At 43.2% G+C, this 14,631-nt stretch overlaps 1 protein-coding gene and 1 pseudogene across 1 annotated transcript; both read right to left on the bottom strand.

The window, feature by feature from the left end:
• Positions 1-3,109: 3,109 nt before the first annotated feature.
• On the bottom strand, positions 3,110-8,117 carry LOC127771733 (synaptotagmin-5-like; annotated as a pseudogene).
• A 1,042-nt stretch (positions 8,118-9,159) lies between these two features.
• LOC127770985 (putative chloride channel-like protein CLC-g) lies at positions 9,160-13,947 on the bottom strand. Its single transcript, XM_052296748.1, has 7 exons — positions 13,608-13,947; positions 13,292-13,492; positions 12,993-13,170; positions 11,790-12,052; positions 11,372-11,641; positions 9,985-11,113; positions 9,160-9,585 (listed from the first exon to the last, which is right to left on the bottom strand). The coding sequence occupies exons 1-7, from the start codon at positions 13,853-13,855 to the stop codon at positions 9,448-9,450; spliced, it is 2,427 nt and encodes an 808-aa protein (XP_052152708.1). The 5' UTR covers positions 13,856-13,947; the 3' UTR covers positions 9,160-9,447.
• Between the last annotated feature and the right edge of the window lie 684 nt (positions 13,948-14,631).

Here is a 14,631-nt window from a genome sequence, read left to right as displayed (position 1 = left end):
TATTTTAGGACGGTTATATGGTTTGTGTAGAGTTCTTTTGTGATTCGGAGCACGTTCTCTTGGTCATAGTAGGTTTCTTAGCTAACGTGATAATTCAGTTTGGTGATAGGATATCCATGGTGAGGTTAATTATTAGCCTGGAGAAATCATTCAGACCCGATTGGGACATGGACGGAGGTGAACATGAGAAGAAGTCAGAGATCCTACCCCCGTTGGTACCTCAGTGGAATTTCAGTAGGGCGTAAAATTGCTTGCCATGTTCAGAGAATGTGGTGCGTTGTCGATGGTTAACTGACTGACGTCCATCGTGAAATTGTCCTCTCTAGCTCTTGAGACCTTCGGGCGATTTCTCCTTGGAAATCAATTACCGAAGGACTTGCCTGATGGTAAGTTGGGCCGAGTTTAGATCCAAAATTTTTCTTTAAACTTTTAACTTTTCCATCACATCAAAATTTTTTTACACATATAAACTCCTAACTTTTCCGTCACATCGTTTTAATTTTAACTAAACTTTTAATTTTAGCGTGAACTTAACACACCTGATGGATTGGAAACGTGGACTGCATGAGCCTGAGATCGAGACGCAGTACAGTTTTGGTTTCCTACACGCATATACGCAGTCTGGAATATTTCTGGACACCTCAAGCTAGCTAGTATCACATTGTCAGTACTGCGATTTGTGTACTACCAGCAAGGTGTCACTCCGGTTGGAGTAGATGACAACAAAGCCAGGAAGAGTCCAGTAGATTGATGGGTTAAAGTTAAACACATATAGACACAAGCTAAAAGTTGTTTTTGTGCCGGAAACTGCTTCACTAATACGTGTGGCAGCTTGTAGACTTCGAAACAAAAATACACCTGCTACTGCTATCTATCTCTAAAGGGTGCAAGCAATTGACAGACGATGAACAGTCTGTATAGCATGTATGTACGCATGCCGATATGTCATATTAGTACGGGGCAGGCAGATGTGCTGGTTCAATCGGCGTGACACTAGAGTACCACATTGTACTGTTTAACAAGCTGTGATTCATAAGAAAAATACAAAGCCCGTCGATTCAGATGTTATTAAAAGCAAGAAACATAACGATGTCGCTTGCATCATGACAAAATCAGATTTGACGCATAAAAATAATAAGTTAGTACATTTAGGCATAGCTAGCAAATAGCTAGCCTGAGGTAAAATATAAGAAAAGGACCACCTTAATTTGGGTATCTAAATCTGATGGTATTAATTCTGTAATTCGATTCCCTTAAGAAGCACGTCTTTTCCATTATGTGCCATTGTTAAAGCTGGCTGGGATCATGTATGCTGTCAAAGCTTTACCAGATTGCGACGTCGTGCGCATTACTGATCAATTAACAAAGCCAGGTGAAGAGAATCATCTGCGTGATTAACAAAACAAAAAAGAAAGAAGCATATGTTTTGTGCCTGATTTTTTTAGCCGGGAGGAGCGTGCCTCTACCCGTGGGGCTCGGAGCTTGGTTTTATTGGGCGCTGGATGAAGCACACGATGATGCTCTGTTGGTATCGTCCAAACCTGAAGCGAATCTGCCCAAGGTAGGAAACCCCGGGATGCTCGTGCGGCTCGTGTCCTGACCTGGAAATCTTTACTCCTGCATATTTTATATCAGCCGTAGCTTTCAGAGTTGCAGAAATGTTACAGAATACTCCATGCTTGGTACTACAACGATGTCTTCGTTGGAGATTTTCATGTTTCGTGCATGATTCTCGTTGGAGGCACGGATCTATGCTGCAGATTTTTTTTCATGCCGAATCGGCATGACGGGAGTAACACGATGAGGCGGCGTACACAATGGGTTCGTCTTATGTCGTTAGTTCTTACGTCTGACGACAGCATTCACAGATTTCCTGTATGCTATTTCTTCAGAAATTTTACGATCCTAAAAGAAAGTATATGTAGAGCGGTTTTACTTAGATCCGTAAAGAATGCATGTTTAGGTCCACGATCTCGTTTTAATGTACCATCTCAGGTCCAATCCAACCGTCAACGTGAGGCAGTACATTTGCATTCTCCCCCCTCCTAAATCCCTCTGTCGCAAACCTAAATCCCCAAAAATCCCCAAACCTAAATGCCCTCTGTCCACTTCCCAGGGAGAGAGGGCGACCTCGACGACTCCGGGAGAGGCGGCGAGTGCGCGGTGGGTGCGGCGGGGCTCCGGGAGAGGCGGCGCGGAGCTGGGCTCCACGAGGGGCGTCGACGCGGCGGGGGCGGCGGGGCTCCGGGATAGGCGGCGCGCCGCGCGCCTCCGCGAGGGGCGTCGGCGCGGCGGGGGCGGCAGGGCTCTGGTTCGTGGCGGCGTGGCGCTGGGCTCCGCGAGGCGCGTCGACGGGGCTGTGTTTGTCATGTACTGAATTTGAACCATGGACTGTGTTTGTTTCTGTCAAAAAATGTGCTTGCCAGGCTTGAAATGTCATCTAATAACATCACTGTTTGATACTATTCTTATTCCTGGCCTAAGAGAGATGATTTCTGGAACCTGACACAGACCCTGTAAGACAGCAAAGCAATATGAATCGTCTTGTTTTTTGGTTTCTTATTGAAATTCCGAGTTGGTTTTGTTCTACAGAATGTTCTACAGAAGTGTGAGCAACTACTAAATCAACAATGTAGTCTGTCATGTTGTTTTAATCAAAGGCACTTGAGCTATCTTCGATCAACATTCTTTGCTGCATTTTAAATCAAGCCTCCGAGGCTGCTAGTTTGCTACTGCGCTATCTGTAATTCCACACAATGGTACTGCATATTTCACATTTGAAGACTACTTTGTTATGGATCGTTTCGTCACATGGTGGTGTTTAGGGATGATATTAATGCCTACGTTTTGCGGAGGGGGGAGAATGCAAATATACTGCCTGCGTGGCACGCCACGTTGGCGGTCAGACGCTGTCACGCGCGGATTGGACCTGGGATGGTACATTAAAACGAGATCATGGACCTAAACATGTATTTTTTAAGTTTACGGACCTGAGTGAGACCGCTCCACAAGTTTAAAGACCGGCCATGTATTTTAATCTATAAAAAATTTAGAGGTAACTAGTATATGAAGATAACAAGTTTTACACAAAAAAATATGACACCTTCAATTGTCTTCAACAGCTCACTCCAACAGCTCAAATTATATATTTTTCACATGTACATAAATGTGCTTTGAGCATACATTGCAAGTAAACACATAAATGTTGTTTGACAATTACATTATAAGCTAGCTGATCAACACCATAACTCTTCTTCCATGTATATGTGCAGCGGATGATCAAATTGCACCGCAAAAAAGAGATGACTGAACTCATCAGGTTTTCAGGAGGAAACCCTCATCACATCCGGCCCGCAGAAACCAGATGCCCACACGCATCTATGACTCTCCGCGCATACAAAACTCATCTGAATCTTAAGCTGTCCTCTTCTCGCGAATCACGGAAGATTGGTTGCGGCGACCACTTCAGATGCAAGTTCAGTTTCCCGGACTTTGCTCCCTCCAGTTTGAAGCTGTCCTTGTAATCTTCTTCGATCAAGACCTTCGTTAATGTTAGGATGCACCGTCCCATGTAATCCTACAGAAACATATTCAGTGCCTTGGTGTCAGTCGTTATCACAAACGTCTGCAGTTGAACAAGCCACTCGTCCAGTAATGAGATAAAAACTTCAATTGAACTTACTCTACTAAAAGTATCATGATCATATACTTCCAACATAAGCATATCATGTAAACCATCTTCGACAACAAAATCAAAAGTTTGGTTCCAAACTGGATTCAAGCTTTCGCTCACAACCTGCGGTCAGACACATGATAGGAGCAATTATGTTAAATATAGCGTAATACTAATAACTGTTAGGAGTATGTAATGGTTATTTGTGACCAGTAGTTTGTCCATATGTGATGAATAAATTACCCTTGTCTTGTACTTGGTTTTTGATTTCTTGAGTGAAAGTACAACATATGGGTCAGACTTTCCATTCATATCCATTGCTGGCAGATCTTCCCCAGATATCACAGTTACTGACAAAACTCCCCGCATAATGATTTCTTTTTTCTTCCTGGAAGACAACCTGTTAAAACCATTGCTCCCTGACCCATTTTCCATGCTCGTCATTGTCCTCTCCAAGGATGTCATAGAAAACTGCTGTCTAAAAGGATTTGGAGTCTCCTCCTTCATGTCAAATGGGCAGTAGAGTAGCTCAAGATGCACCTGTTGAGGTGATATTCAAACAAGAGAAATACTATGTATTTACAACCCTGGATGAATAACAATATAAGAAGATCGAGCTATTTTACTGTGTTAGAGAAACAGAAAATGGAGAGTGGCACTGCCAAGAAAACAGGGCTCACCTGACCCCGATCTTTCCGGTCCCTTTGAATCTCCAAGTCTTTTACAAGCTTCAACCAGACATCCTTCACTTTGCCTGGCTGTAGATCCTTCAGAGTAACTTGAGCACAGCCAATCAATTCAGATTCCTGAATACCATCATCATCATAAATCTTCACTGTCACAGTCTGAGTATCTGCATCTTCAACAATAAACTCAAAGTGTTCGTTCCAGATAGGGTTCAAGTCGTTGTTCTGTAAATTTGAAGCACATAAACAGCTGTCAGTATGCATTAAAAAAATATACATATCTATTGGAGCACATAAACAGGGAATAGAGTAGCTGATACTTACAATTGTTTTACTTCTCTTCATTTTATCTGGCAAGGGTCGTACATACACAATTGCAAAAGGGTCAGATTTTCCTATCAGATCTTTGTTCGTCAAATCCCTCGCTTGTACTAGCTTGACTTCCAATGTACCAACAGGCTTTAGTTCCAAATCACTGTTGCACACAATAATTTATGGGATTTATCCATTTTTGTATTCATATGTTGATATAGTAAGTAATGACAATGATATTATTCAGTCAAGAGAATAAAACTAGTATGTCCCCAGAAATCACCAGTAATTACCTGTAGTCCCCAGGTATTATAGGAATGACTTTCCTTACAGGCCATGTTATTGAGTCTTCTATAGCATTTTTTATTGTGTCCTGTAACACGAGATGTTCCAGTCACCATCTTGACTGTAGGAAATGCAAACTAAACTTTTATAGCAACAAAACAGAGAAGTATGGTCAAACCTCAAGAGCATCCGAAATCCCAGGTATAGCAGAAATTTCACCACCAATGACCTTCAGTCTGAAATCCAGCTTTTTCTGAAGTGATTTGAGAAAAAAATATCAGATTAATGAGAAAATACCTTCAACCAGATTTTTTTTAATAAAAAACACGACCAAGAAAAGGAACCTTCTTTCGTAGAGAAAAGCAAACTGCTCCAAAGCAGGGCAACTGATCAACAAGTGGCTTGAAGATCAAGCGGAAAACTCCTGTAAAGCCAATATCTTTCACCTATATGGCAAAAGGCACTCACAAGATTATTATAGAAAGAATAATTAATTTAAGTGTATGAAATACATAGCACAATTATAATAAAAAGATAATATCTACAGTATCACTATCCAATCAGACCATCACACTACTCATGATGTCACATAAAAACTGCATGAAGAATTACATACCCCCACAAAATTGGATTATTAACTAAGATCAACTGCACCAAAGTTAGTTGCAACTTGAATTCATGTTCTTTTTTGCCAGAACTGTCCACTTAATCATTAGTTATCAAGAACACCAATTCAGTGTTCCAATAGACAAAGCCTACTGTCAAACCTTGTGAACTAGGTCTAGTTCACTATGTAAATGCCTCAGTGCCTCCTCATCAGTATTCATAACACAGGACAACAAGCAACATGAAATAAATCACCTGTATTGGAAGTGACACGCCAAGTCTAGTTTTTACGTCTAGTATGATACTTGGATTGGCATCCCAATTCATCTCTAGTTCCATGACAATGCCTGATTCGTCATTCTCAAGGATCGAAACACCTGCACCAAAACCAACAGAAAAATCTAATATGGTAGCAAAATATAAGATGTATACCAAATATTTGGTGTCATTAGGTAGAAAAGAAAAAGGATTAAAACCATTCTAAAAAAAACAAACAACATAATGAAGCCAGAGCATTAAACTCCTCATAAAATGCATAAATTAGTATTGTTTAAAGAATACATACACGGCATCATTTTCCAAAGGATGCAATTCTTAATAATGAATTACACACTATTATTCATCTAAACACAGGGCTCACGCTTGCAACCACAAAAATCAAAACCCTTTTAAGTTTTCATGATTCTGAACATTTCATCAAACACCATGTACAATCTAATATCCACAAGCTGCTGACACCAGACAGCGGTGGTTATTGTCAGCTATCAGTCATTGTACTCTTGGTTAATGCATGCAAAATTAAGTTGATTTACTTTGTCTAACAAAAATACAGTAGAGAAAGCAGAACAATATAGCTCAGTGCTGTCAAGAATATAATGAGAAACAGTCAATGATATATAATAGCTTCTTACCAGTAAACTGTGGTGCAACAGTACCAAGAGTGAGTTTTGAGAACTTGAGAGAAGCTAAGATTATTGGTCGATATTGTTCAAGAACAGGCTCCACGGAGGTTTTGATCAGTTCTGATGCTGCCTGCGACAACAATTGACAAGAGAAGAAGACATTGAAGAAAAGCATATTTGTAAAAGAAGTCAAATCCTAATTCTAGTCTCCCATGGAAAGGAATGCATACCGCGTTCACAAATGGCCATATTTTTATCAGCTCTTGATTGAGCCATTTTAACTGCAAAATTGCCCCCATTAGCATATACTCTCATTCACATCTAGTGTGTAAGCATGAAAATTGAGAGCTAACTAAATACTGTCAAATACCTTTTGCTGTGTTGAGAAAACAACCCAGGAAGGGTACAGGTCAGCTGGGAGTAACTTCCGTGAATCTTCAATAGTCATCTTGGAGAAACTAGCAATTGTGGCAGCCTGTCCAAACAAACAAGGAGAATCCCCTTTTAGTTTCATTTATTAATCAGGAGGAAAAAGATCAGAGATCAAAGCAATCTAAATTTACAGAGTAGCATGCAAGCAATCATATATGGACAACTGGCCTAAACAAAATGCCATAAGCGCAGTGAGTCAGTAGCAGGGAGCAGCCATGAATTTTAGCATGCCAGCAGCCATGGCACAAGAATAGGCATCAAATAGAATAGTGGCAACACGGATCAAATGAACACCGGCCTTCTAGCCCAACATTGCACTATGCATGCTAGGTTGTTTATTAGAAGCGCTTGCACTTGCCCCCACAATTTGAGGCCTCCGCTGCAACTTGAGCCCCCTAACATGAGTGCTTTCCAACTCCAACAAACTTTGTTTGTAGCAAACCGCATCATCATGTTCGTAAATTGAAAGCTCAATAAGCCCAAAACATGTTTCCATTTTGACTAGTCATACGCTCCAATGGAAAAGCAGTCGACATGGGGAGTGCAGCGCCTCTACCTAACGCAGGGACCATCCAGCTCAACGCAATCAATCGGTAGAAGGTAAGCGATTCGCCTTCCACTCGATTCACAAACAACGCAATTAATCTCCTATCAACTTCGAAGCTACCGCTCCAATCTAAACATCACACAAATCAAATTTATTACGGAGAAAGAGAGGGGCTAGGCAATTAGTAGTATAACTTACCAGCTGCCGGCGGCGGGCGGCGCGGGAGTTCTCGGCGCGGGCGAAGCCCACTATGAGAGCCACGCCCGCCGCGATCCCCAGCACCAACCCCACCAGGAACCCCATTCCCCTTCCCCTCCTCCTCCTCCTCCTCCTCCTCCTCCTCGGCGACTCGGCGTTCCAACCCAAAAAAACCCAACCACTACAACACAATCAACCGCATCTGGCCGCGGTGGCCGCAAAGCTTCCAGCGAACGCGCAAAGCACCAGATGCTAAAAGCCGCAGCGCCAGGCGCCAGCTACCCGCGCGCGGGCCTCCGCACTGCCCCTGCCAGGCCGGCACGCACTCCACGGCGCGAGGGCTTCGAGCGGATTGGATTCCCGTGCGTACAAGTGGAGCTCTTCGCTCTGCCGCCGCCGCCGCCGCTGCTGCTGATGTGGGAGAGAAAGAGGAGAGGAGGGGGCGGAGTTTGAAAAGAGAGAAAAAAAACGGAACGGGGGAGGAAGAGATCTCGACAAAAGCGACCAGTTGTCTTTGTTTTCTCTTGGACTTTCGTCAGGTGGCCGACGTCATGGGGGAGGCGCCGTTGGGAAACGGGAGGGGGGTGGGTCGCGGTGGCTGACAGGTGGGGGCAAGGTTAGGTGGGGTCCACGAGGAAGCGGGTGGGGCAAGGAGAGGTGGGGGAGTTGGGAATAATGTGGGGGGGGGGGGGGGGGGGGGACGAATCGGTTCCCATTCGAGCCGTGCGTTTTATGCTCCGGGCACACGTTGGCTGCACCTATACCACACGAGTCGGCCGGTGAGTGGAATTTTTTGTTTTGTTTTTGTGAACTTATTTTAATACGTATTCGTTATATCTAATTGCAAATTGCTGGTTTTTCTCATAAAAGCTGCCGTAATCACTTTACAAACACGCCGGTGAAATACGAGTAATTAATTTCGCGTAATCAACTGGACATGGTCATACAGTAGGCTTGTACTCCCTCCATACTCAAAAAAGAAAGTCGTTTAGAATAATATTTAAGTCAAATCTTGAGAATATAAATCATAAATAACTCTTAAGTTATTGAGTTTGAAAATGTAAAAATTATATGAATATATTTGTCTTGAAAAATACTTTTTATAAAAGTATACATATATCACTTTTCAATAAATATTTTTATAGAAACAAGAAGTTAAAATTATATTTTGGAGACCGTGTCACTGTTCTAAACGAATTCTTTTCATGTACGGAGGGAGTACTTGTAGGCTCCCACCGACGCCGCGGCTGCTTGTGGGCCGATGTGAATAGCCGGCCCGAAAGCCCAACAAAAAAGCCCGGTATAAATTTCAGCTGGCCCATTCGGTCATGGGCCCGACGCCGCCGCCTCTTCCCGACGCCCCTAGACTTTTCGGACTCGTCGACCCCACCCAGCGATAGCCCAACGCCAAAACGAAAGTTTGTGATGCAGTTACGAGAAGTTATGGAATGATGATTATTCTTATAGCTATATCATGCATCTTTATAGTTTCGATTAAACTCATTTCGACTAACAAAATTTGTACGTTCCAAACAAGATTTACATTTACAAAAAAAAGATTTCCTACTTGCACTGTTCCATTGTAGCTTGAACATTCTGAATATGGTACCACTCGGTACAATCGTAACAAAAAAGAAAAGAAAAGAAAATGCAGTACAATTAGCTGCTAGATTCCCAGGCTGGAGAATCTACTACATTTTTTTGTGGTCTTCATCATATAAGATTATACTGTGCAGCTCCCAGCATCAAGATGGAATTTACAGCAGCAGTGCATCCTTGAGCAAACTCATCAGTTACTAGCGAGCGTCAGAAGACGAGGTTGGTGAATGCTGACTTGCCAAACCGCACCTTCTTCCATCTAGTCTTGAAGAGGAAAGGATGAAGACCCAATATATGCTCAGGCATGAAGTCGTGCCTTGTCAGTATGCCTACAACAGGCGCTCTCTGCATTGATAGGAATTAACCAGTCAAAGATTTATCACTGTTAATTATTAGAAAGTTTTATAATTTCAAATACTGTCATGAGCAATGAAAGCGATAATGCTGCTAGTAACCAAGAAGAATATGTATGGCTATTTAGAGATTTTTGCCACTAATCATCTTGGTTTGTCTTAGCAATGGTCATGGTTGGAACTTGGAAGCAACATTTGCCAATATAAAAGTGAAACAGGGGTGCCAATGCTATCAGCCTATCACCCTTTGGTTCTAAAAAGGCATTTCTAAAAGGTAATAGACACTGACGATTGCAAAATAGCTAGACCTATCTAGACAAAGCAAAGGAAATAAAAAGTAGAATGAAGAAGAATCCGACAAAAAAATATATTTGTGAATAGTATCACTAACCTTAGACGATTTCGGTAGAACCAAAAGATGCCTCAATCCAACTTCGCGGAAAAGCACATGGGCCTTAGCCAAAGACATAGTCTCGACCACAGTGTAAGGAGACGTGTTTGTGAACGGATGCAAATCTACGAACATTTCCAGTTCTTCTGCACTGAATTCTATTTCCTCTATTCTGTCATGCTTTCCTGAGCCAGGTTTAGCAAAATCATGAGGCAAGAATTGCTTGGAAGCATCCAGTGCTGAAGCTGAGCAGTTAGGAATGAAATCTTTCTTTCTCAGCAGAACAAGCAAGTGGGCTCTAAGAACTAGACCAAATAAGACAGGAGAATCTGAAAATGGTGGCTCATCAACAACAGGAAAACCATTATGTCCAGTTGTCCTTAAGACATGCACTATATGGCCAACCTTCTCTATGCCATTGAATGCCTGTAGAGGACCAGTTACAACATCACTGACAGACAATTGCCTCATGTAAGGTTCAACATGGCCTTCGAGATAAGGAAATCCTTTCAATTTAACAAGCAAATCATAAATATTTGCATTAAAAGCATCTGCCACTGTCTTCGATATGAGAAGGACCAGCATAACCAAAGGAAGCATAAGTAAATTATTAGTCAGCTCTAGGATGACGACACAAACTGAGACAGTCATTCTCATTGATCCTCCTAGAAGGGCAGCAGAGCCAAGAACTGCAAAAAGGCCATGATCTAATGTTGATTGGGACCCAATTAACATGCCAACAAGGCGGCCATAAGTTGCACCTGTCAAAATAACTGGCACAAAAAGGCCGGATGGTAAAGCAAGGCCATAGCTGAAAATGCCCAGGAAATACGATGTGAAGAAGAAGACAAGTATTGAAGAGATATGGAATTCATCATCAGTGCCAGCACTGTAAAGGTTTCTAATGGTGTCATCGTTGGTGTTGAAGAACAGGCTAGCTAAGTCATTGTACTCATTCATTGCACACTGATACTTCTTAAAATTACCAGATCTTCCTATGGATGGACAGGCTTCTTCGGTGTCACTTGGACAAGGTTTGCAAGAAGCAATCCATGGCAAGCCGAAGAGACAACAGGATGTACAAATGGTGACTACTGCAGCCAGGAGCAGCTTGTACTTTTGCCCTTTCCTGAAAGTAAGCTGAAGAGGTTACATGGCAAGTTATTTTAGGGATATATTTCACTTCAAAAAGGATGCGCAAGTCTAACAGATAACTGCAATATGCCAGTAGGTGTACTTTGCCATTTTTTAAAAACAGTTTTAATAAAGTACAGGGAAGTAATGTGTGCATGTCAGCTAAAGCTTTGGGAAATGGAAATATGAAACGCCTGCAGTTTAAAATTACAGAAGTGAAGATCATTAACATTAAGCCAACAGCAGTACATACTCGTTAATAAAATTGTAGAGACGAAGAACCTTGTCCAGGAAAAAGTTGTGCAAGCTTCCCAGTACTCCACCAAGAACTCCTAGAGTGATTACTGGCGGTAAATCGACCAAATGGTAGGTGATGTAATCTGAAGTCACATCAAACATTATAAGTCCACCTTTCCCAAACAAGCCACACTTGTCACTTTTGCAGAAGTCTATCAATGCCCTAAGCACAACAGCAACCATTGCTGTTGTGAAAAATGCTCGCCAGAGTAGGGCACTCCTCCACCTGCAAAGAAAGCAAAAAAGGAGCTAATGGTATTGTAAACAAAACACTGTATATGAATGGTATCGTCTTGCAGAAATTGTGTGGTTCACATTTTAATTAGTAACAGAAAAGAACAAGGAGTTTTCACATGCATATTCAAAGTTGTTACCATGAAGACACTGCTTCAAGAGCAAACAGGACTCCACCAACTGGTGCCCGGAAAGCAGCAGCAATACCAGCACCAGCACCACAAGTAACAAGGTCCCTTCGGTCCCTATCATTCTTGAAGTACCTTAGCCATTTAAATGTCAGGTGATATTTACTTGACCCACCTTGTCCAAGTATAGATGCAATGCATGCACCTGTGTGTACTAGAGGACCAGCTTTTCCCACATGCAATGATGATGATACTGCAGCAATGCAACCCACAATCTGTCCAAAAAACAGTATATATGAAATCCAGATATATCAACGGAAGGGAACAATGGTGTTTTTCTTGCATAACAATTTATCACTTATGTATAAGTCAGAGAACATATTTTCTAGCTACCATTGCCCTAGAGTGGTTGGGCAGTCATGTTCACTTTGAGTAAAACTAATCATTCAGAATCGTTTTAGCATCTCCAAATTGAACCCCGACATTCAAGCAGAATAAGATAGGCATGATCTTTCTTATGCAAAGGTTATGTCAATACATCAGAACTAATCCAAAAACTAAAAGGTTTCATACCCCAATTCTTCTAAATGCATTCTTTGTTTCCCTTAAAAACATCAGAAATTAAAATGAAAAAGATTGCCCTGCATTTGTCTGAGATGGAAAACTAAAGAAAGCAAACAAAGAGTCATGCTTCACCGAGATGACAATTGGTCAAGAGAGAAGGAACGGGAAAATCTCCAGATGACACAGAACTCAATACTAATTGCCAGGTTCTAAATTCTGCTTTTGAAGTGAACATAGAGTTACATCGCAAACTATATATACATGTCCAACAGTCAATAGAGCTGCTCCAAAATAAATAGCAAACAAGTTGTACCACAGACACAGACACTGATGTCCTGCCAGAGACCAAACAATGTGTATTTCCTAACTCTTCCATGCATATTATTCGTAGTTATATATACATGATTTCTTAGCCCATACAAACCTGATCATGTCTAACAGACCAACATTTTCAACTTATTTAAATCGTCTCCGATGATGTTGAACAAAAACAGAATGGAACAAAAGACTAGATATATGTTTGCCACAAATCAATCACAGAGACAACTTCTTCTTGGAAAAAAAAATCACAGGGACAACTAATAAGTGTCAAGAATTACCAGTACTCTGTGATGAAATAACTTGAATGAAAGAGATATAACAGTAGTCTACCTTCACCACCAGGGTCTTTAGAGAAAATATGTCGGGGGCATCAACCCCGTTCAAGTAAGCCTTCACCTCAGGGATGCCCGACCCGGCCGCCGCCGGCGCCACATACACCGTCAGCACCGTTGCTAACATCGTAAGGGCGAAATTCGAAACCAGGAACACCGCAAACGCTGTCCCGTATCTGATCAAATCAATTTTGAGTCAACACAGACAACACGAGAAGTAAAGTCCATCAGTTACTCAAACTGAATCCAACCTAGTCTGAACTCTGAAGTAGAAACCACTCTGCAACCGCTGCTTACCTGCCGGCGAGCATGAGATTGGAGGTGACGACGAACTTGGCGCCGGCGACGTTCTCGACGCCGAGGTTGGCGACGAATCCGGCGGCGGCGGAGAGGACGCCGACGAGGAAGCAGAGGGCCCACTTGAGCGCCACGTAGCGCAGGATGTGACCCCGCCCCCGCGCCCTCCAGTCCTGCTTGAACACTTCGTTCTCGATCAACCTGCAGCACCCCCACGAACACCGCGTTTTCCATGGAGTCAAATCGCAAATGGAAAACCGAGCGAGCGAATCGCGCGCCTCGAATTGGGAAGGGAAAAGTGAGGGGGGCGCCGTACTCGTAGTCGAGGCTCTCGATGGGGCACACGCCGACGCCGACGAGGGCCACCTGGGAGGTGGTGTTGGACTGGGAGCGGCCGGCGAGGAGGAACCTCCGCCGCCGCCGTCGCGCCTCCTCGTCGCCATCGCCGTCCTCGTGCGCCGGGTCCTGGAAGAACGAGGAGCCGGAGGAGAGGAGTGGCGCCTCGATGCCACCCTCCGGATCCACCTCGCCGCCGTCCCCACATGACTGGTCCCTTGGCGCCATCGCCGCGGCCGCTCAGCTCCGCCGCCGCCGCCGCCGCGCCACACACACGCGACACAAGCCGAGGAGAGTGGTGGTGGTTTGGTGGGGACGTGGGGTTTAACGTCATAAAATTCCGGGTGGAATGGATCGCGAGATTTTTATCTGCGGGTCACTGCCACTGGGCCCAAGCGAAAATGGGCCCCACATGTATGTGACTGCGATAGCAGGCGCTGGGCCGTTTGGGAAGTTGAGTTCAGAAACGGTAGGGAGATGGCAGCACGCCGCTCCGAAGAAGAGCTGAACTGAAACGCCTCTTGACAAGAACTTCCTCCAGCGTTAGCAAATTTTCTCGCTCAATTTTTTTAAAATATTCTCTCTTTTTTTAAGTTTAGCAAAAGTTTTGCACTGACTGTGTCGATCGCTGTTTGGAATAGATCTGAGCTTTGTACGGTGCCACGGTGGTCGATGGAGTGTAAGCTGGACTCTTGTCTCTTCCTCTCTCGGATTCTTTCTTCCACCACTAACCACTGTCTCTGTCGTTGATCCTTATGATTAGGTGTCCTTTTAAGTAACACGTCACTAGATTTCGTACTCCTCTTATCCATTGTTTTGCTGGCAGATACATCTGACTCTTGCTAAGAAATTAAATTTAGTACTCCTAGTCCTATATCATAATCGTGGTTTGTTGGTATGGTGGCACTCTCACATGTTAGATTCAGAGCTCACATGCTGTCTTGTCCGGAAAACAGCATGTATTTGTACTACGTCTGCATTTATTTCCGAAATTGTTGTTTAAC

This window comes from Oryza glaberrima, chromosome 4 (genome assembly GCF_000147395.1).
Source record: "Oryza glaberrima chromosome 4, OglaRS2, whole genome shotgun sequence".
Classification (NCBI taxonomy): domain Eukaryota; kingdom Viridiplantae; phylum Streptophyta; class Magnoliopsida; order Poales; family Poaceae; genus Oryza; species Oryza glaberrima.
The sequence above is the reverse complement of the archived record's forward strand: the minus strand, read 5'-3'. Positions and strand labels throughout refer to the sequence as shown.